General features: G+C 36.2%; 1 protein-coding gene across 1 annotated transcript; it reads right to left on the bottom strand.

Moving 5' to 3' along the window:
- Window positions 1–285: 285 nt before the first annotated feature.
- LOC110465034 (twist-related protein 2-like) lies at window positions 286–846 on the bottom strand. Its single transcript, XM_021520598.1, has one exon. The coding sequence runs from the start codon at window positions 844–846 to the stop codon at window positions 286–288; it is 561 nt and encodes a 186-aa protein (XP_021376273.1).
- Between the last annotated feature and the right edge of the window lie 21,767 nt (window positions 847–22,613).

Here is a 22,613-nt window from a genome sequence, read left to right on the forward strand (position 1 = left end):
TTTCACTAGTATAACAATAACATAAGATTGGATTTCACGATATTTTCAAAATCAATGAACAATGTGTTGTCTGAACCATAATTATATAACTTACATCTCACTTGTATATATATATATATAAGGTTTAATCTAACAAGCTATAATGCTACCAAGGTTTTATATAATTGAGCCGTAGTAATTAAAGAAAGGTACATTGCTGAACACCCAGAGTGATATTTTGAGTATTGGAGACCCTCTCCATACGTACCAGTAACCATAGGACATCACTAACAGCATGGAGCCTCTTCATTCTGTGGGCATCGTCCACGCTCCTTCCATCCGCCACACAGAGAAGGCATAACTCAACCTCTCATTAGCCATGTAGTTACAACTAGGGGTCATTTTGTTGTTACATGTATTGTCCCAGTATTCCTCTGTCTGCAGGACATTGTACAGGAAGTCTATATAACGAGTGGCTAATTTAAGTGTTTGAATTTTACTCAGTTTGTCTGATGGTAATGTTGGAATTATCTGACGGAGTTGAGCAAAGGCGTCGTTTAGTGATTGTGTCCTTTGTCGTTCCCTGACGTTAGCCATGACGCGCTGTGTCTGTATATCCTCAAAAGACAGTTGCGGCTTTTTCTTGAGTTTCTTTGGAGAAGAATCGTCAATACTTTCTGGTGATGAGACACTCACGATACCGTCGCTGCTCTTGGAATTGCTACGTTTACGTTGGCTCTGTTTCGGTTTGACAGGTTCCTGTGTGTACATCTGATGACACAATCCCGATGTGACTGAACTTAGATGATCTGTTGACTGCCGTGTGTAATTTTCCATAGAATATGGAATGTGGTGCTTTGGAATCATCCTTTCACACACTTGAATGATTAAAAAAAACGCCCTGTTCGATTTTAAAAACTTCCCAGTGCGCCTTAAAGCACGCACCTAATTAGACGGTATTTTTATCAGCACCTGTTTCCTAATTCATCTACAGACCTTCTGCTTGTACACGTTTTATCAACTTATAACTTAGCGTAGACTTCGATGATTTTTCAACAAACTGACCCGTACCAGGAATATAATCTGACTAATATGACCCACGGTGAGGCTAAAGTAATCCCGCCTCGTTCCGTTCATTTGCCAGCCGCCGTACTCGCGAGGTGTCAATCATCCGTGAGAATTAATAGCACGCGCACTTTCCCGCTTATCGAGTTACACATCAACATGGAAGAGTTCCAGTGAAAGAAATTATCAATGAAAATGCTGCCTATCTTTATACCAAAGTATTTGACAGCACCCCTGGAAGACGACCAGAGTCTAATGCGTCAATTGTACCTTACATTGGTAAGAAAATTGACGAGTACTTTACACATATTTACACAATCGGAGGATAGCGTACCGACCACGTATAACGCTCACTGATATTACGAAACATGTGTACAATTATAGCACGTCTGTATTTACATCGGGTCAGTACGTCCCAGGAGTGTAGTCCTCCTGCAGTACGGGAGGATGTCAGGCAGAAATAGTAACGAAATGATGTCTATGTTAAAATAGGCAGTAATAATTGAGACGATATGTTTATTCTGTAATTTCACTTAAGAGTTCGGTATCACATAAAATATTCATCATGTTTTATTCAAATCCATCATATTATTATGGTTATGTTAAATATTTAAATATAAAAAAAAAATCCTGATTTTATTAATTATAAACAATATAAAGTACATGTTTAAGTGGTTTTTTTACTGAACCTAATAAATAATGTAAAATGAAAATATTGCAAATCATCAGAAAAACGATACTATTATAAATATTTTTTATGAATAGTAAATAACGTAGTTTTCCTACAATCACTATTGTTTCACCACTGAAACATATCCACTTTATTATTACTAAGCATGCCATTGTTGTCCTCATATCGATATAGTAATGTGCATACCTACATCTATATTACTTCATAGCATGTAAGCTTTTTCGAATTTGACAAGACATTTTTCTCACATTCATCATGTAAAGGGCAGTTTTTGCAAGTCATAGGAATACAAAAATGTTGCCATTCAAAAATTAAAAAAAAAAACATCTCTATTTTATGCTTATTTCAACAAAGTTTCAGTTTTTAGTTGAAGAAACGCTGTTTACGTGGTCTCAGCCAAACGTAGTACACGACTATTTAAAATATTCTAGGTGGCCTTGAAATCGTAAAATAAAAGTTGGTCGTTTGCAAACTCTCTCTCTGTCTGTAGAGCGCAGAAGAGATTTGCTTTTCCGCTAATGCCCTCCCGTAGGGCCGGAAAATCATGCAGTCAAATTATTTTGACATATCTACAGCTGAACATTAAGCAGGCTATAGTTGTGACTGGGGAGGGATGGGGGCTCACTCTTCTGTATACAACGCGTGCGAATTTTCACAAAAATGCAAGGTGTCAATGTTGTCCAACGCATGGTTACTATCACCAAAAACATCAAAAACAGAAGCAAAAAACAGAAAAAAAAAAGTATATACGCTGAATATAGATATTAAACAAAGTGATATCATAAGATTAAATTATGTTTAACGCTCAATGAATGAAGTTTTTATAGATTTATATATAGCTGAATAAGATATTTCTTTGTAGTTGATTTTTGACTGATAAACCTAACAATGCTTTTACACAATTGAGCACTGACTGCGCAGTGTGAAGCATTCGTGGAGAGCCTTTTACTCTCGGATTGTTGATCCAAACAAATATGTGCCTCCTCTTTTCACGATCCCCCTTTTCTCATTAGTGAGTCCTAAAACTTTAATGTCGTAACATCAGAGAAGATCAAAGTGAGAGTTTTAAGAGGAAATCTCCTACGCACGATAGTTAGAAGACATAAGTGCTAGGAATGAAGTAAAGAAAATATTTATGTTTTTGAAATTTGAGAGAAAATTTGGAAAATGGACAATTTGAGGGGTTTTGTCGTGATAACCATCGTTTTAAGAGATTTTAAAAAGGTCTTTTTCTTAAATCATTTTTTTCCTGTTCGCCTCTTCTTCATACGTGTACCAGACAATTAATGTGTGTTACGTTCATAAGTCATATACAAATGTGCAAACTTGTAATATAGTTGGTATCAGACGGAAAGACAATCGCGACCTTCTACAAAGAAAGAGAGGTATTCGACATTGCTAATATATATTACCTATTGATAAAAGATACTAGACGCTTTTACTAGATTACACTTAGTTGTTTATCTTTTTTTTCACATGACTTTGCCTTGTGGAATGATACCAGTACATAATTGTACTATGTGCTGTCCACCAGCATCATTTTAATTGCCATTTTTTTTACAATCTTGTTTTAGTACAATAATTTTCTAAAAAATAATAATGACATGTAAATATCAATATTCATGTACATAATATCCATGTTTTATCATTACTTCAATTCAATATGATGTGTGTATGCTGTTTATAACTGTAAGGAGAGAGCGCTCATAGGCTTTGCCTGTTGCCCAATTCCTTTGTATCTAAGATCTGAACAATATATATTCTGAAATGAAAATAACAGGAGAGTCCTGTACGATGCTTGGTATGACTTAGGTATGACTGACTAGACGTTTGTCTCGTCACGATGTATGTCATGAAATAGTTGTCAGTGTCAGGAGGATCGTGGTTAGCAAAATATAATGAAACATGTCTACAGACGATAACAGATAAGAAAATAGAAACCAATGTGGACACGTCCGAAACTGTCCATTGGTCAACTGGGAATTGGCTGGTGCTAACAGATCGAGATGACCTACCAACGAATAGCAAGTGATCCTTCGTTCGGGAGATAAGGCATGTAGAACCACATTTAACTCGTGTTAACAAGACACAAACATGAATATCTCAGTACGACATATTTGCTGTGTCACAGTGTATAAACAGGAACAAAGTGGTACATATGATGACAACTGGCGTAAAACGGAACGTATCGATAATCACTTTCGAAATGGTTATTTTGGTAAGATATACTTGACATGAAAATGTAATGTAATATCGCAATACTTTGAGTCTGGTACATTTGCCGTATGGGAATTCTATATACGACGGTAGAATATGCACACATTTCATAGCTCCACAAAGATCGACTTTTTTCGACCATTTCTTTCAGGGAACTTTCAAAGTCATCGCTCACCTTGCCAGCACAGCAATGAATATACATGTAAAATATTTGTATCGAAAACTGCACACGTAGGACAGGTTTTATTTCGAACAAAACCAGAAAAAAGTATGGGTTTAGGTATTTAATACAGGTATGGTTAAAAGTTAAACCCGACTTAAAATGTCAACAGCAAGCTTCTAGATCTTTTGTAATCCTTTATGTCCGTTTAACGATGTCTGTTGTTGTCTGTGCTTTGCGATAAATAGCATTACGCCGATTAAAATAGCAATTCAATTTCAATTTCTCACTGAGATGACGTGAGGTTTTAAAGTATCAGTCGACAACATAATGAACATTTTAATTCAAACGATTTTGTTTTTTATGTACTATTTCTTTGTCGGGAGTATGATAAATGTAGGTCTCGATGACCTATCTACCCTTCATACCTATATAGAGGTGAGAGGGTAAAAGAATTGTTTGTGTTGCAAAGGTGAACATTAAAGAATGGGTAACTTCAAAGATGGATCCTTTTCAATCTCAGTCATGTTCAATATATCACTTACTTTTTTGCAATTGTACTTAGATTGTCTTATAAAAAATAAATAAGCAAAAGAAACAACAATATGTGCATATACGGTCTTGAGGGAACATGCTCTGAAGAAAATAGCCGCAACTTGACTTTCTCCAATCATTTCACCGCAACGTCTGCATTCTCTATAAGTGAGAGCTTCTCTTACAAGAAAGGAGAACTTCGATATACATATTTGGTTTTAAACTATTTTTCGTGCATATGTTGTAAAATAAAGACAATATCTTTGACTAGTTTAGTGACAAAATGTTCTGGCGAACTGTACGCATTCCATATGGGAACAAACTGTGCCCCTCTTTTAGCGGACTTGTTTATATTCCCATATCAGGATGAGTTTGTTAAGAGCTTATCAGGACCGGTAACAAAACCCTGTCAAGTTCTTTCATTTTAAGCACAGTTAAATCGACGATGCGCTATATCAACATAAGAAGAAATTATTTACTAAGTCGATCTTATATATGTCCTCTTGAAAAAAGGACACTACAGCCTCTTTCACTCATGTGCTTGTGTTGCTGACAGCAGCACCAACAGGTAACGATAAGGGGGATGTTTTCAATTGTCATATGGTGACATTTCCTTTTGTTGATGGTAACACCTCTGCCCCATACTGTATTCATATGTTGCAATGGATTCGGTATTAAAAACACTTGTCAAGAATATAATATTTTCGGTGATAAATGTCAACTGTTGACGGCCAATCGTATAGCAAATGGTTCCAAATAAAAAAAACTGTCAATAACGATTGTCGGCAAAACTCAAGTCGTTATCATGATCTCATTAAGAAATAGCTTATTTCCTTTGGTCGATATAAACATCAATTATCCTTGGATTTGACCTAGATTTGCATGACGGGTGTCGTCGGTGAAACTGTATGCGCTTACCCTTCTGGGATATCTGGACTTATTCTTCTTGTATCTTTGTCAAGGGTGTCCACGTCAATTTTCATTTGCTAATAATTTGCTCTGGTTTCATCAATTTTGAGTCGGGAGGTTGAATGAAATAGACCAAAAATGAAAAATGCCGTTAATCGGCTTTAAATGACAAATATTTTAATCCTAAACTGGTATTTCAACCTCTGAGACTAATAACCTATCAGTAGATTATATACAATGCTATTGTAAATCTACTAGTATGCCACTAATCCTGTCCTTAAAACACTTCCAATACAGTTAATTATATACAACACGTGTATGTACTGTCGTAACTGGTTTTCGTATATTCTACACACACACAGTCCTAGATTACTACATAAACTTACACACATTAATATGGTAGACACTGTGTTACACACGCAGATGGCCTAAACAAAATGACACTGTAGACTCTCTTTTGTTCTAAATGATGGTGGTATTTACAATACGATGAGTATTATCATAAAGGCTTTATATATCAAGTGTTCGAGAAAACTGTACATGTATATACTATTATTATGCATCTATGTGTTGGTCCCTATATACAATGTTAAAGTGATAGTCAATAAATGTTATTGTCATTAATTTATTTACGGAACATGGATCAAGGTCATTTTACTAGGCTGTAATTTCAAAAACATTTCCCTTTTATGAAAAAAAAACTACAATCAAACCATCCAGTCGCATCGTCAACATAATATCATAATGTACCTTGTACATGTACGATTACGTCAGATTTGAAGAGGACAGAGGTAAAGTTCAACCTTGACCTTTCAGTGTAATTGTTATATATATATAATGATGGACAGACGTGAACTATTGAATTTTGTATCCCTTCATGAGAAACCTGTTTGTTTTTCATGGTTTTGCTTACGTCTTTTGGGATTTTACGTCCTTGCGTCAGCTAAGGTTTCATGAGGTCCAAGGTTGTCCATCCTCGATATCCAGGGGTTACGCTCACTTTCACTCTTTACACCCCTGGAATATGTCATAGCAAAATTGAAGGCTCGGTGTGTGCCACCTTTTTGATGAGACAAGAAGACTAGCTCGATCCTTTGATGTACATCAAAAGAATCTCGCGGTCACGTAACGGTAAAAATTGACAGGCTTTGAAATTGGGCGTCTCTCCTTTGTAATCTTCAAAGGACAGGTATCAGTCCACCGATTGGTCTTTTTTTTTTTACCTGAGACCAATCAAACAGCTATCTTTGTGCCATCAATTTTGCCATGACATATTCCAGGGGTGCAGAGACCGAAAGTGAGCATAACCCCTGGATATCGAGGATGAAGGTTGACAGGAGTATTCAAATGCCACTGTAAAGTGTAACTTAGCGGAAATGACACAGCCATGACACAGTATAATGAATCCCCAATGTTCTGGCCTGGCACACTGTTCCAGGAAGCGTTTCGTATACACGATTCTATGGGACACACCTTCTTGTTCTAGATGTCGAGGTTAATGCAACAGTGTATCTTATAGCCTATACACACAATTATAGAACAGAAGGTATACGTATAGCAAACTATATCGGATGAGCATAGCGAAGTGCGTTCTACACAATGATCTTAACTGAAGACGAGGTATATATAATACTATTGTAGATATACTATATCACCGGCATATACATGTATAATACTATCGTGGTTATATTAATCTGTGTAGTCTGATAGCGAATCTCCTGTAGCACTATCGCCATGTAAATCTAGATCCCGTCAGCAGATAGTTCACGTTCCATTGTCGTCCAAATCTCGCCGTTCTTTTATCAGCCATGACGTTAAATGATACTATAAAATGGCTTCCAATTATATGGAGTGTCGCCTAGCATACTGACAGGTAGTCATAACGACCGCGCGTTATCAATCAATGTCGTTTTACCGTCGTTTACTGTCACTTATTTCGTCAATTCAAAGTCTTTGCATTCTTGGTGTGGTATTTTATCAAATGTCATGCATGATTGTTCCTGCTATATATATGTATAAATGTCCCCCCCTTCAATATTTCGGGTGTTCGTATCCCTCACTAGAATGTTATCTTGGCCACACAGACATGACGTCTATAAAAGATAGTGGAAAACGACGTTCAGGTCGCTAGTCGTTACTCTACGTTACTATACCTGACGTATACACAGCCTCCAGTTATATATATATATACATACAGTGTAACCTATGAACCCGTATATAAGACTGTATATGACTTCTTTATTACATTCTCCTTCTAGCAGTATATAAAAACTCATCCAGGAACAATTTCTTACATGATTAGATGTTTTTTTTAATTTGTTTTGGTTTCAAGTGAGAAAATACATAACTGTATACGGGATGTATTCACAATTTTTACCATTTTTTACTCCTTCAATATATGCTATTTATTAACAACTACTAACACCTCTTGTCTAGCTTTAATATCCCTTGTATACATAACCAAAATACAAAAAAAAACAAAAAAACTATGTCTCATAATAAAGTGTCCCAATCCTTGACATGGGATATGTATTGAATATAAGGTAGTGTGTTATTGGGTCAAATAACCGGTTAATTGAGGAGAACTGTAAACAAATAACTATATAGACGGTAAACCAATCTGCTCTAGTATAATTTCTACCGAATTATGTGTTAACATGTGTCATACATTTTGTTCTGTATAAACGTGATTTTTCATGGTTGACCTGGGCTCGCATTTGATAGCACTTTAGTGTGTGTATTTTTCATGAACATTTGACTAATACTAGGAGATAAATAATATAGGTCTACATAATTAAAACCATGTCAAATACAGGATGTTGTTTCACTTGCATTATATACTGCTACAAAGGCTAGTGGGAACCATATGTAATCTCGTATAAATGAATTATTATGTTAACCGTTATAAATCCAATAAATATGTATTATTATGAAAAGAGACTATGCCGTAAGAGAACCCTATTATATAAAATCTGATATATCATTAATGGCCTAAACGATATGATGTTGTTTGGAAGGTGTGTTCTAAAACAATAGAACACGGTAAAACAGTAGGTGTGTCAAAAAGATACGGTACATTAACGGTAAGTGAGTGTAAAAAGAAACATTAAAAGCCACATTATACAAACAATGTACAATGTAAGAGGATAATAATTTTAAATAGTTTTAAGACACTTTTAATAATTTCATAAATATCACATGCAATTGGTCATAAACATAATAATACCTAACAGTGAACAGGTCACGTGCCTGTTACTTAGTGTACAGTAAGCTTGGTATAACTGTGAACAGGTCACGTGCCTGTTACTTAGTGAACAGTAAGCTTGATATAACTGTGAACAGGTCACGTGCCTGTTACTCAGTGTATAGTAAGCCTTGTATAACTGTGAACAGGTCACGTGCCTGTTACTTAGTGTACAGTAAGCTTGATATAACTGTGAACAGGTCACGTGCCTGTTACTTAGTGTACAGTAAGCTTGGTATAACTGTGAACAGGTCACATGACTGTTACGTTTACGGAAAGTTTTAAATAGTTGTGTATAGTTCACTTAGTGTACAGTAAATTTGGTATAACTATGTACAGGTCACGTGAATGTTTCTTAGTGTATAATAAGTTTGGTATAACTGTGAAAGGGTCACGTGACTCTTATTTAGTGTACAGTGAATTTTGTATAATTATATTCATGTCACGTGACTTTTACGTAGTGTACAGTAACTGTAACTGCGCACTGGTCACGTGAATGTTACTTGGTGTACAGTAAGGTTACTATAACTCTCTGTAGGTCATTTGACTTTCACTTAGGACAACATACGATACATAATATCAGTTGTTATTAATTAGATATTTTCATTATGCATCAAAAGGTTTCTCAAAAACCGAGTTACCGATATGAACTAAGAGACCATCTCGCGTTTCCAACAGTGGTGCCCATTGTCTACGAAACTTCCTAGGATGAAACGGTTTGGACTTAAATTAAGTTCTATGGCACAATTTGGGTGAGCCTATGCTTCATTGTTATACATGAGATCTTATCCAGTTATTGCTTTGATGTTGGAACGCGGAAAAGGTAGTGAGGCTGTGCATTCGCTTCCTCCTTTTCATTATAACTTGTTAAAACAGGGCAAATTAAGCAAATTACTTGGGAACCGTGTATAAATGTTATGGGTAACAAGCCAAGAGTCTCTCAATGAACAAGTAGACTGTTCCGTAATTCCAAGCATTATGTTCATTTTCCATCGCTAATATAAACTTATTTACTTAAATGAACGTATCAGGAAAACCCTAAATCCCCATTCAAATATTCAGTAGAACGTTCTCTGTGTAAGTCTGTGTGTTCTAACTACATTATGATAAAGCCATTTAAGCTATACATTACAAACGCTAGCGAGATGTTTGAATGTCTTCTCGGGTTTCGTCCATTCTCTTTATTTCCAATTTTACTCCCTTCATATACGAAGTTTGTTTTATGTGTCAATTTCATATTCAGTCTTTGTAGTCCGAAGTTTGGTGCTTGATCCTACAACCGCAACGAGCGAATGGATTTCAGTATTCCTCTGGTCTAATTATTCCTAAAGTTCAGCGTTTGGGCCACGCGCGCTGTACCCGCCCCTCGGTCTAATGAAGAGGTTCGGTTGTTTGTAGAGATTAGACGACATTCTAATTAGCCGATATACCATACCAGTGCTTTTATAAATCTTACAGCTTAAAGTATTTCACGAAACCATGATACCCTTAACCGAAGTTTCATCGCTAGGAAAAGAAATATTATTTCTCAGTCAAATTCTCTTCTTGTCTTATGATAACTAATTGAGAATTTCGAAGTAAGCACAGAAAAGCTAAATTAATGGTTGAAAAACAACATGCACGCGTAATTTGTGAATTAATGTCTATATGTATAGTATGGGACTCTCTCTCAAAATTAGAAATCTCATTAATGTTATTTAGGGAAACCATGGACCGTTGCTTTGTGTTTAATATTATTACACACTTGAAAGCTATTTCTTGTACACTTGGTGGTATTGGTGTAGGTATTGTTGCTGGTGATGAAGGTTCTTTGACGGATAAAAAACACTTCCACGTGTACATTTGGGGAAAATGTTTTTTTGGGGATATCAAACAAAGGGGTGTCTACAAAATTAAATATAATATTTATGTAAAAACGCAGGCAAGGCAGAATGTAAAAAAAATATCCTGGTAGATATGGCTGGTGATTTGTTTTTTTAGGAAACTCTAGCGTAGATGTACAAGTGTATGTATTAATCAGATGCTTCCTAAGTGAAGTGACGAATGCACTGATATTAGTCATAATGATCGTTACATGTATGTACAACCGTCGTAAGTCCCGTGACAGGCGTCCCTAATTAATGTTCATGACGGAGAGTGGATGACTGAACACAAATATTAAATTTTGATACATATGAGAAATCGGTCTTTTCTTCTATCTGTATATAACACTATTTCATATTGTTTTTGTATGCGTCATTTGATAAAGATGTAAATGCAAAATATAAACAGTAGTTCTTTAGTTTCCATGCTGGAAGGGCTGGATGAATGCTAAATGAAAGCAGTTCAATGCTTGTTGCTTTTTTTTTTAAATTATTTATTTAAGAATGCGCAACAAAATCTGTATTCTGTAGGAATGATGATTTTACAAGTAGATTTCATATTTTTTTCAAATTATTTTTATCAATACATTTTCCAAATATTATGTTTTCTTATGGATATTTATGTCTTGATTTTTCCAATGAACTAATCGCAATACTTTGTGTAATGTTATAGACTGCTTAGAATACTGAGTATTCTGTTTGATTTATTTTAATACTTCGTACACTTGTCCTTACCGCCAGCAACAATGCTCAACTGTTATAGTGATCGCAATGAATATAGAAACAATGACAGGTTTTACACCGGTCCAAAACCTCCGTTATTCGTTCACTGAATAGAAGATGCAGCATACCCAAGGTCAAACGGATCACATCATATAGATTAAATTGTGAGCAACCATAAGCTCTAACAATGAAATCTACATTGGAGATTTCGAGTTGTAATATCCTGATAAAGACACACATCAGATAACCTCGTCACTGCCACATCTCCCGGAAGATCTTGATTTAACAGGCATCTAATTCGCGCTAATTGTTTTTATATTTCAATATATAAATTGAAATCGACATTTATTGTTTTAATTTTTTATTTGTAATTTAAGCGAAACGGAACAAAGCGTATTTCTTTAGAGTTCTTCAGGTTACATTTCGCCAATAAAACTGTTTAATTTCGCGTTTCCCTGAAAAACCAACTCCGTACATGTACACACATGTTTCAACCATAAACTTCGGCCGTGTTTTTGTCGAAACATCCCTGAATGCACGTGCATTAACTGTTTTTAAACGTAAAACTTGAAGCGCGAACTGTATCATCAGAAACACTCGTATATGTCAGAATTAATTTGCAGAATGCATTAATTGACCAGATAAAAAGTCGACTGCCGTTGACCCTTGACAGAGGAGGTTGATACGTCTACATGGAATACGCCGAGTCAAGCTGACGCTCGACATAGCGATAGTACACACTGCCGATCGGATATCCCGGAGTGAGAAACGTCCCACTTCGAGTCCCAGTCTCGCTTTGTAGTAAAACATTTCTTGAAATTGTATAGCGGAAAACGATGAGAATTTCCTCTATACACGGTATCGGTGCTAAGATGGCGTTTCCGGGCTCGGCACTTTATCGCAGGTGTCAGGCTGATGAGTCCGGCTGTAAAACCATTTTGATGCCAGCTTCCTGTGATATTTCACAAGAAACAGTTTAACCGCACAGAAAGGATCTAGTTTCAGTTGTAATATGCGAGTAACTAAAACGAAAAGCAACAGCAAGATTTTAGAACCGCTTGATTAGACGAGGTGATTAGCATTGATTATTGAACTTTTTTCTGTTAAAGTTCTGAAACCAAAATGTGCCTACGACAATATGCTTTGATTTATTTATGAAATGGATGATTGTCATTAGGACTTCCACTCAATAGGGTGATCTGGGCCGAGTTGTTCAAAAGGTGGTTAGCTTAGTCACTGTTTAACGACATTTTTCAACCTTTAATAATTTCGTTAATATACAAGGAAACATCTCACAAATTTGCATGTTAATTCACTCTAATGAATTTTTAATAGCTGGATTTTTTTAACTAATTCAATGATTTTGTTATACAAATACACAAAAAAAATTGCGCTAATCACTGATTAAGCTAATCACCTTTTGAACAACTGGGCCCAGGTTTGCTTACAGTAGATCTCTCGAGACGAATCGTGAATCTTGGATACTATTCATTACTAATTAATAGATCGTTCTCCAGTTTATTTCTCCTTGTTTTTATTTAAGTTTATATAAATACAAAAAGACTTTAACAAATAACTGGTTTGTCGTTTTTAGTGGTGCGGGATAGTTCACGTTCTCGCAACAGCCACACTTTGTAAGATGAAGTGAAGACGGTGTCCACAGGTGATGGGGCTATATATAAGACCAACTTCAAAACACGAAAGCGTTGGTAAAAAAAAAGAAAAAAGTATTATGTAGTTACCAAATGTTACAATGGGTGCTGCATATCTTTTCTGATCACTGTCGTGTCATGGTTACAAAAAATCTGTATGGGGTCGACTCATTAGTCGCCTCTTTCGAATCATGCAATGGTTAATACAATGTAGCAGGTGTTTCGTTTTCCTAATCCACGATTTGAAGGAGTCACTAAAAAACTGATAAACTAACATTTATAAACAGGAAGAGAAAAAACAACATTCATTAATGTCGGGCTACTAGTAACATCTTGTTTTTGTTTTAGATCACAAGCTTTGTCCTTCATTTTAGCAACAATTACATTTTCAAATTATCTAAATTTGGTTCTATTATGTTTTTTGTATAAACAGTTAAGGTCATTTAAGAACGTGCCTCTATGTGTGTGATGCATACGTGTTTGTGTGTATGTGTGCTGGATGCGGTACGTTGGTGTATTTGTCTCCTTGTGATAGCACGTATGTGATGGCGACTTTTATAGGGCTGCCTCACTGAAATATACCATGCCGAAAGCACCTCCTGGTAACATTATACTGACAACGGGTAAACCAGATGTTGCGATTACCGTAAATGCTGAATGCCAAGCAGGAACAATAACTACCAGTTTAAGGTACATTTTGTATGTCCCAGCAGGGGAACAGAAGCCATTGCCTACCCCACTTTGGTGAACGTTCAACACCAATGCCAAAAGTGAGTTATTGCAAAAGAAGGCACTAGGAAACAAAACAAAAACATGTTAGGAAGTAGAGAGAAAATACAGATAACCCAAATGTTGTAATGGGGGCAGCGGATCAATAGTGGCTTATTTCATGTCCCCCATCTTGGGGGCCTTTTATGACGTGCAATGGAATAAAACAGGCATATTTTACCCGTACCTGATGTGGCAACTGCATTTACCTGACGTCATAAATGTAACGTAAGTGGCCATAATCCGCTTTTCTGCAAATACTTTTTTGTTGGATTTGTTTTCATTTAATTCGAAGAAACTGAAAATATGATAATGAATGAATGAAAAGGTTAATATAGGACTTTATTTTGTTACATGTACTTTGGTGGTCCAGCGAATGGAAGCGAGACTGAATCCTTTTACAGGAACTGCATCAGATACAATCCTTTAATAGCCGTCATAAAGCCGCTACCGTCCTTAAAGCTACGGCCGAAATAACGTGTCCTTACCTCAGCTCATAAGCGATGCTTTTGTTTGTATATATGTCTTACTTACGTTTACGTTCTAGACATACCACATGGTACGTAAATTGTTTACCTTGTACATCTCTGACTGTAAACCATTCTGTAATAGACGGGTAAAATGGATTTGATAAATGGAGTCAAGTTGGGAATGTGGGTCAAAAATATACTCAGGTTTATTTTGTGTTCAATATTATGTTCGGCAATGTATCCTTATCTTGAGGGGCGAGCACGTGGAACAGGGAACATTTCCCGTTTCCGAACACTCCAGGTACATGACCATGTATTGCGTTTAGGTGTTTTTTTTCTTGCGATGGTGTATGATGATTTCCCGTTTATTTTATAGTATCTCCTCAGTTCTTGTTCGTGTGTTTTTTATAATCGAATTTAAGTTCGAATTTATATAAGTTTTTCGTGTTTTATTCGAACAATCCTAAAGGTAAATACGTATTTGAGACACGCTTATATTGGAATAGTTCACACCAAGGCTTATATCACCAATCAGCGTTCTCCTGAGGCGCACGCAATGCAGCTGTGCCGGCTGTATACAGGTGTAGAATCAATGGAACTGTTCCACAAAGAAATTCTTCGGATGTGTTACAACTGCGTTCGACGGCAAGCACTGGGAGAGCATGCAACTGATCATACCACATCAAGAGTAATCACAAACCCAGGAACGCCGATCTAGAGCCGAAATTTTATAAATTGACGGTTAAACAACATTAAAAGGAAAATGTGTAATGTAAATGTTAATTTTATAGATATTTACACCTATTTTGTCTTTTACACGCAAATTATATAGCAGAATTTATCATAATTAAATCTAAGAACGCCAATATATTGACAATAAAGACACACGAGCTAGTGCACGTGCCATGTTAACATATATACCCCACGTTATGTGATCGCGTTCGTCCTAAAGTACGGGACTGTACTGTACCAGCCAGGGATAGATAGGCCACGCCATCTATTTCAAGTAATTAAAAGTGCATCACCGTACAACAGTGCATTTCTCCTCGTTTAAAATCCTTCTAAATAATTCACACCACGAGAAAGCTTTTAACAGGAATAAAACCTATGATTTAGAGAATTTTGCGTAACTAAATAAATTTAGGTTCATTCCGAACATGAAAAAAAAGTAAGAACACAATTTTGAAAATTTTCTGTAAAACAAGGTTTAATATGAGTTCGGAATCTGAATTTGTTTGCAATAATATTTGATATAGTAACTTGATGACTGGTATTCATGTATACATTACAAACAGAAGCGTGGTTACTGAACAACTTTGCGGAGACGAACCTTATTCGATTTTCGCTAGAAAATATTCTGTGTACGGAAATTAAACAACATGTTATGTGTCTGTTTTACAGAAACAATACAATAGCCGTAGTTATACAGAAGTAGCATGATGACTGTATCTATTAACAACCGCTATATATTGCCTGTGTGTAGACAGAAACAAAATGGTGTATGGCTTTGTATAGAAACAAAAAACAGTCTTTCCACAGAAACAACATGTCGTGTGTCTTTGTACAGCGCCATGACAGGTTGCTTGCTTTCGCTTAGAAACAAATGAACACGATTCTTCAATATGTAAACATGCACGGCTTGTTCTCAGTTCCTCCACTCTTTTTTAAAATAACATGTATATCCGTCTTTGTAGAGAAACATCATGTTGTCCGTTGTATTAAAAAGAATATAGGGTCTTTACTTACATAAACAAGAAGCTGTGTGTTTTTTGCTCATATACATTATGCCGTCTTGTCTTTCGTTGTACAGAAGACACACAAATCGCGTTGGTCTCTGTGTGGTGGTCCGCAGTGGCCAAGTGGTTAGTTACGGCGTCTGACGTTCAGCTACCACTAACCCTACACCACTGGGTCGCGGGTTCGAGACCGACGTTGGGCAGGTGCCAGGTACTGAACTGTTGGTCGGTGGCTTTTTTCGTGAACTCTGGCTTTCCACCACCACCAAAACCTGGCACTTCCTTAAATGACCATAGCTGTAAATAGGACGTAAAACACAAACAAACCAAACAAACCAATCTCTGTGTGACGTCATCATCATTAAGTTTAATATATTTCCGGTTATGAACAAATACACTTTACTAATTTACTAAAGACATTCCCAAAGTAGACCCCGGCATACATGTACACGTACGCAATAGTTATAATGACTTAATTAATTGATATCTGTATTGAATGTAAATATTTAAAATGCCCCGTGTACGACCAGTAGTAAAGTTGTATGCTGTCTTACATTTAACTTATCCTATCTGAAGCTCAATGGTTGTAAATATGACGTACATTTGTATCAAGGAAGAGGATAAATCATGGCTGTGATTGTAGACAGGAGGCTATTGTCATGTTACATATATTCACCTATGGATAAATTTAGATCGGGTTAGAACAATGACACTGTGGCAAGCGAAATAAATTCAATATATTATCTAAGAAATAATTGATTATTCTCATGTCGCTGATCAGTTTACTGCATATTAGTTTGTGTTCTTATTATTCATCTGCATTCCTTAAAATGTGATGTCACAATAAATAATATTAAGAATTCCCGAACGTACCATTGCCAAAAACTGAAGAGAAAACTATGGGTTGGAAAGTGATTTCTCCGGCAAGACTATAGCTTTGATAAATCTTTTCTGAAAAATATATCATACCTAGCGAGACTATTAGGCAAAAACACTAAATATGACATTAATAAAATATAACCCACAACAGTGTTTTATGTGTATAAAAACTAGATTGGGATTCGAACCCAGGACTTCCAGTGGTTCTCCTATCGCTCTAACCGGCTGAGAAATCCTGTCAAGTGTCCGTGCCCAATAGTGTTACAATTATATATAAAATAAAATTAAGGGGAGGTAAGTGTGTCTACAAAGCACAGCGTTGAAGCGGGATAGAGACCCTTAAGATAATATGTACTGGTAATCTCACTAATGAAACATGTACAGACCGATAGTCTAATCAATGCAACGTTTGTATAACTTATACCAAAACCAGGTGATCCCACACAGGAAAACCCAACATACACTATCTGACAAAATCTATGTAAACCAGCTTTAAACTTAATTTCAAAAACATCCATTGTTCATCAACCACATTGCTTGATACAAAAGGAACCATTTGATCCTCTATGATCACACAAGAGGAAAGTCATATCGCCTTAACTCTAGATAAACACTAAGGTACAAATCCTTCAGACGCAGCCTTTGAGTGATTATCTTAAAGTATGGATTATACCCGATCAATGTAAGACGTTATCACTGTCTGTGATCAATTACAGTCTTTATGTGTCATAGACACAAGTTTAATTAATAGTGATGGTTTTGTTGTATTTTATGATATTGCATGATTATCCGGTGATAATGTCTGATCTCTAAGCAATCGAAAATCATTATCAAGTCATAAGCAATATGTAAGTGGACCATGTAAACACGTAGATGATGATATAAGCATATATCTAGTCTAGTAGCACAGTAACCTTTTGTTCCGGAAGTAGCTACGAACTTATAACCGGAAGTAGTATGAAAGTTCAAAGCGAGCAGAATCTGAGTTGTATAGAGGAGATTTGGCGGGGGAGGCATATCAGCATGTGGATCTCTTTACTTCGTCGCCATACAATATGGTGATAAAACGAGATGTGATGATACAAACCACGTGAGCACGAGAGTACTATACTCACAAGCGTGTGAACGACGTGGATTCATTCATAAAACTAATGAATCAGATAACATCGAAATAATGTGTTTTGTCTGCCTTCCAGCTGGTAAATGAAAAAGACAAAATACATGCGATTTATCCTTAATTTCACTTTACTATATAATGTTAAACAAGGACATATGTTTATTTCTATCCCAGCGTCAAACGATGACAGCTAGACTAAGTCCGGCCTTTCGATTTAATCAGGCATTACCAATGTTGTAACGTGGAAAACGGTTCCGCCTAGAAATAAAACATTTACTTTCTTCAAACAGATCCTTAACTGAGTCAACGTGTATTTCATTACTTCGAATACAACTCGTCAATATAATACTTTTCATGAAAAGCATACGCAGATATCACCTTAAAGATATGGAATTCGTTCTTTGAAAACGAGACACAGTATATGAATGGTTTGGTGTTCCTTTTTTCTATAGAATTGATTTCAAACCTTTTTTTAAACTTGTTAATATAAAACGATCTCACAAATATATGTTTGGAATAATGTTGTTTTGGTTTCTCTGTAGAAGGGAGGACGCCTCCGCGAAATACCTAAGCTGTATAGCACTAACTGACAGGTGAGGAGTACCAGACAAGGAGTAAATCTGAGCACCACGGGTGGTTTATTGTTTATAGGCTGAGTTGGCTTTCAAAACAATATCATAATCATAACGCACCACGCAGATCGTCCGGTACAAGTCGGTAGCTTGGAGTTGTTGTTTTCCATTATAAACCATGAAACTTTATTCCGTCTTGCGTCAGGCTAACGTCAAATGGATACAGTGTGAATTGCATATAAAACCCAGTGTTAATTATCCTTTAAAATGCACGTGTGCATTTTGAGTACTTTATTTACAATGGCCTCGTAGCCCTCCCCGTGAATTACCATCATAAAGTCGGATACAGCGGAGAACCGGCATGCCTTTCGGTTAATGCTATGACGTCATGCTGACTTCTCATAGTGTTCTAAATTGGAACTCTCTAGGAGTAAAAGGTAAACTACTTAACATTCGCATAGCCTAGGTGTTCATCCATTATGAGACGGGAGGTCAATGAAGGGTGATACTCAAGTGCCAAGATCAAATATTCCTTGACATTTTAAGCTGTGTTCTTCTCGAAACCTACTAGCATTTTGACTGCTCTGTGTTATTGTTCAGTTGTTATTTTGAAGCTAGCTTTCTACATATCCACAAATGAAAGCGAGAGTGCATAATCATGTGAATGATTGCTTTTTTACAACTCAGTTTCAATTTTTAAAGGAAACATCGTACCCATGTTCTTGACATCAAAGCATTAATGAAATCGAAGATTAAGGACGTTTGAGTATACTCCTCTGATTCAGGTCCGGAAATCTGTTTTGCTTTCCGAACGATTATAATTCAAACGGCTTCTACATGATGAAATCATTTTGCGTCTTGAAATTGACGTCTCGAAAACCCTCGTTTACATGACGATTACAATTACCCGGATAGCAGTCTCATGTGTAATTTCATGGAGAGGGAAATAGCTCTTTCTGACCGGGCAATAGTCTTTGAGCTATTAATCGGTGCGTGTGAACTAGATAAACATACGGGAATAGTCAAAACTAAATAATCCATCGTAAAAACAGGAAAGCATGCATCGGGAAATAATAGCATCTATTCAGATATTCTGCTTACTTAAAAACAACAGTTAATAGAATAGTTAATCGACTTTCACAAACAGTTCTAAGAGACTGACTCCAATTTCGTGAACACTTCTTAACTAAAGGAAATTCCTAATATCAAACTTTCGTCATAGGAAGACATTTTTGAAATAAGGGAAAATCTCAGGTTCGGGAAGCTTTTAAAACTTAAGCAACGCTTTCCTATGAGAGAACGCTTCAGTAAAAGACACTGGTGCGTATTCATGAAACCGTTCGCATACTCAAGCATTATTTCTGTGCTCAAACCGACTTCCATGTAACTCGCTTAAATCATGTTAAACGGTCAAAAAGTCGAGTGTTAACATTGAAAACGATATTCGGCTAAATGTCTTTCCATATTTCTTACATACATGTGTATCATTGACATGTTTTCTTAATGCATAAATTTATCACTGGCATAAGAAATTGGGCTTGACACAGAATATGGGTTTGAGCATGAGAACGGTTTCATGAATACGGTCCCTGGTATGTTCCTATTGAGAAAAAAGAACGCTTATGGAACTTTCATGAAATACCGTCATCACAAATGTCATAAGAAGGTATTGATGAGAACAGTGTGGTCGTTCAGTACGTTAAATGTTAATAATAGTTACGTGGACAACGGAAGCAAGTACTCTTGTGCGTTACGTCACAGCAGAAGTGACGTATAGCGCATACCTCAGTTCTCTGTTGTATTGCAATTGGTGTGTAAGTGGGTATTTAATTGTGTTAGAGAATAGGCATACGTTCGATTTTTGCTTATGCTTATAAAATTAATGTTATTTCAGCCAACTGTGTTTGTTGTCCACGGTGACGTATGCTTTCTATAAAATATCATATTTGGAAACAGCATTATTGTTCGACGTCTTTAATTTAGAGATCTGAAGGATAAAATGAAATGAAAGTACTTTTCGAAAGTCTTGAAATTCAAGAAAGAACATCATCAATTTTATCTGAATAGTTTTGTTATGAATGAGTCATGTTATTCGTTCGGACCACATGTAATAATCCCCGAACACTATTCTTTTTCATTTCCACGGAGTACATTGAACTATCTACTGTAAATTGCTACATGTATGTTGTCTCGACCTGTCGCTACAGTTATAAGTTATCAGAATTAAACGTTCACTGAGGAGTAATGAAACAAGTGTTGTTTAGATGAGAAGTAATCCCCTCTTAGCCGTGTTGATGTTGGACCAACGTCAGTGATTCTGAGAAATTTGACTCGTTAATCCAGTGTGTATAAAATATAGGGATTACATTATCTCGTGTCATGGACGTGTTTTGAAGGGACTGACAGGAAGCACTAAGATTGGAAAAAATAACAAATGAATTCTCTTCCGAAATTGAATGCATCATATCAGGCCTTTTTTCATGGGCATTTCTCTATAGTAAAACGTTAATGGAGTTGAGGACAAATATTAAAGTAAGGATATTTTCCTTAACCATAGTAATGTTTGCTTAACGTTCTCCGTGGCAAAAGCGTTATTGGAGTTAAGGAAAAGTCTTATCTAACGAAAAAAATACTTAAATTTCAAGTTTTGTTCCCTTCAGATTAGAAACGTTCGTTATAGGGTCTGGTTCTCTCTTCCTAACAGAATATTAACTGAAACAAGTACTTCATTTTGTTGGTAACAGAAATGAGACGTATTTTGTTAAACATAAGAATGTAACAAGAATAGCTAGGAATACTCAGCGGTTATTTCCCTATATGATAAAAAATGTTTTTATCGGCAACCGAGACATTATGGTTTTGCATAGGGTCGATTTCGTATTATAATCTTAAGAAACTCAGGTTATACAATTTAACAGGTTGTAGTTTTGTAGCTATTCCAGATCATGTTTCTAGAGCGATTCGTGTCATCTTTGAGTTTAGATTTCAAGTTTTCGCTAGAGTGTTATGACGCGGATATATATGTTCTTTTTGATCTATTTTTCATATCAAACATTCTTCAGTAATATAAACAAAATATGCTTCTTCTGATAAACTAGACTGGCTACCAGCCCCTAAGTTTTTTATGAAGAATTTCTCGGTTGCATTATACTCCTAACTTATCTCCACCTAGTTCAGAATTCAGGCTCGCCCTAGTTTAGAACTTAGGCCAGAATCAGACATCCAAGTGATCAAAAGTTTTAGAGTTAAAATAGTTTTCTTAATTATTCAATATTCTAGAGGCGGTGGCCAGTCTACTGATAAACATACTGATGTTTTATTTCCAAAATCTAAATCTAAAAGTACTTTGTTTTGTTCTTGTAAAATTTAAAATCTAGTGAAAACCATATAATGTATGTGTCAAAACCATAGCTGTTTGAGACAAACAATATTATACATATTACATACGCATACCACTTAAAATTGGCACCACCACGATATAGAAATTCAATGGATAGACATGATAAAAAATAGGTAAGTCGAATTTCCCAAAGTAAAAAAAGAAAAACAAGTTAGACCACCATCTAGAGACGACCTGGATAAAAAACGTAACTCAACACTGTCTTCTATTCAAGTATCTATTTTTGGTTCACCAGAAATTTAAGAGGGACGATGTGCGTCGTATAGCTATACTCCCTTGGTAGCCCCAGACTTTGTTTAATTATAATGTATGGTATTCCCGTTCTGTCCAATATGAGTTATTATTTCCCTCAGCCCTACAGGTGCGTGTTTAACCCCGAGTGTTTTTTTTGTGAGGAGAGAGCAATGGCTTAATGGATGTCATAACGTCAAAACCCCCAACGGTGGTGGGAGGAGAGATAGCGGGAGGGGAGGTAGCCTAACAGTGAAGGGAAGGATGACATTGTGTAGGGGTAGGGGAGGGAGAACATCGGTAGGGGAGGGGGAGAGGGAGAGGAAAAAACCTGACTGCGATGGGAAGGATGAAATTGGGTGGGGGGAGCGGGGGACATTGGGGGACATTGGATAGGGGTAAGG

This window comes from Mizuhopecten yessoensis, unplaced genomic scaffold, assembly GCF_002113885.1.
Source record: "Mizuhopecten yessoensis strain PY_sf001 unplaced genomic scaffold, ASM211388v2 scaffold11047, whole genome shotgun sequence".
Taxonomy (NCBI): domain Eukaryota; kingdom Metazoa; phylum Mollusca; class Bivalvia; order Pectinida; family Pectinidae; genus Mizuhopecten; species Mizuhopecten yessoensis.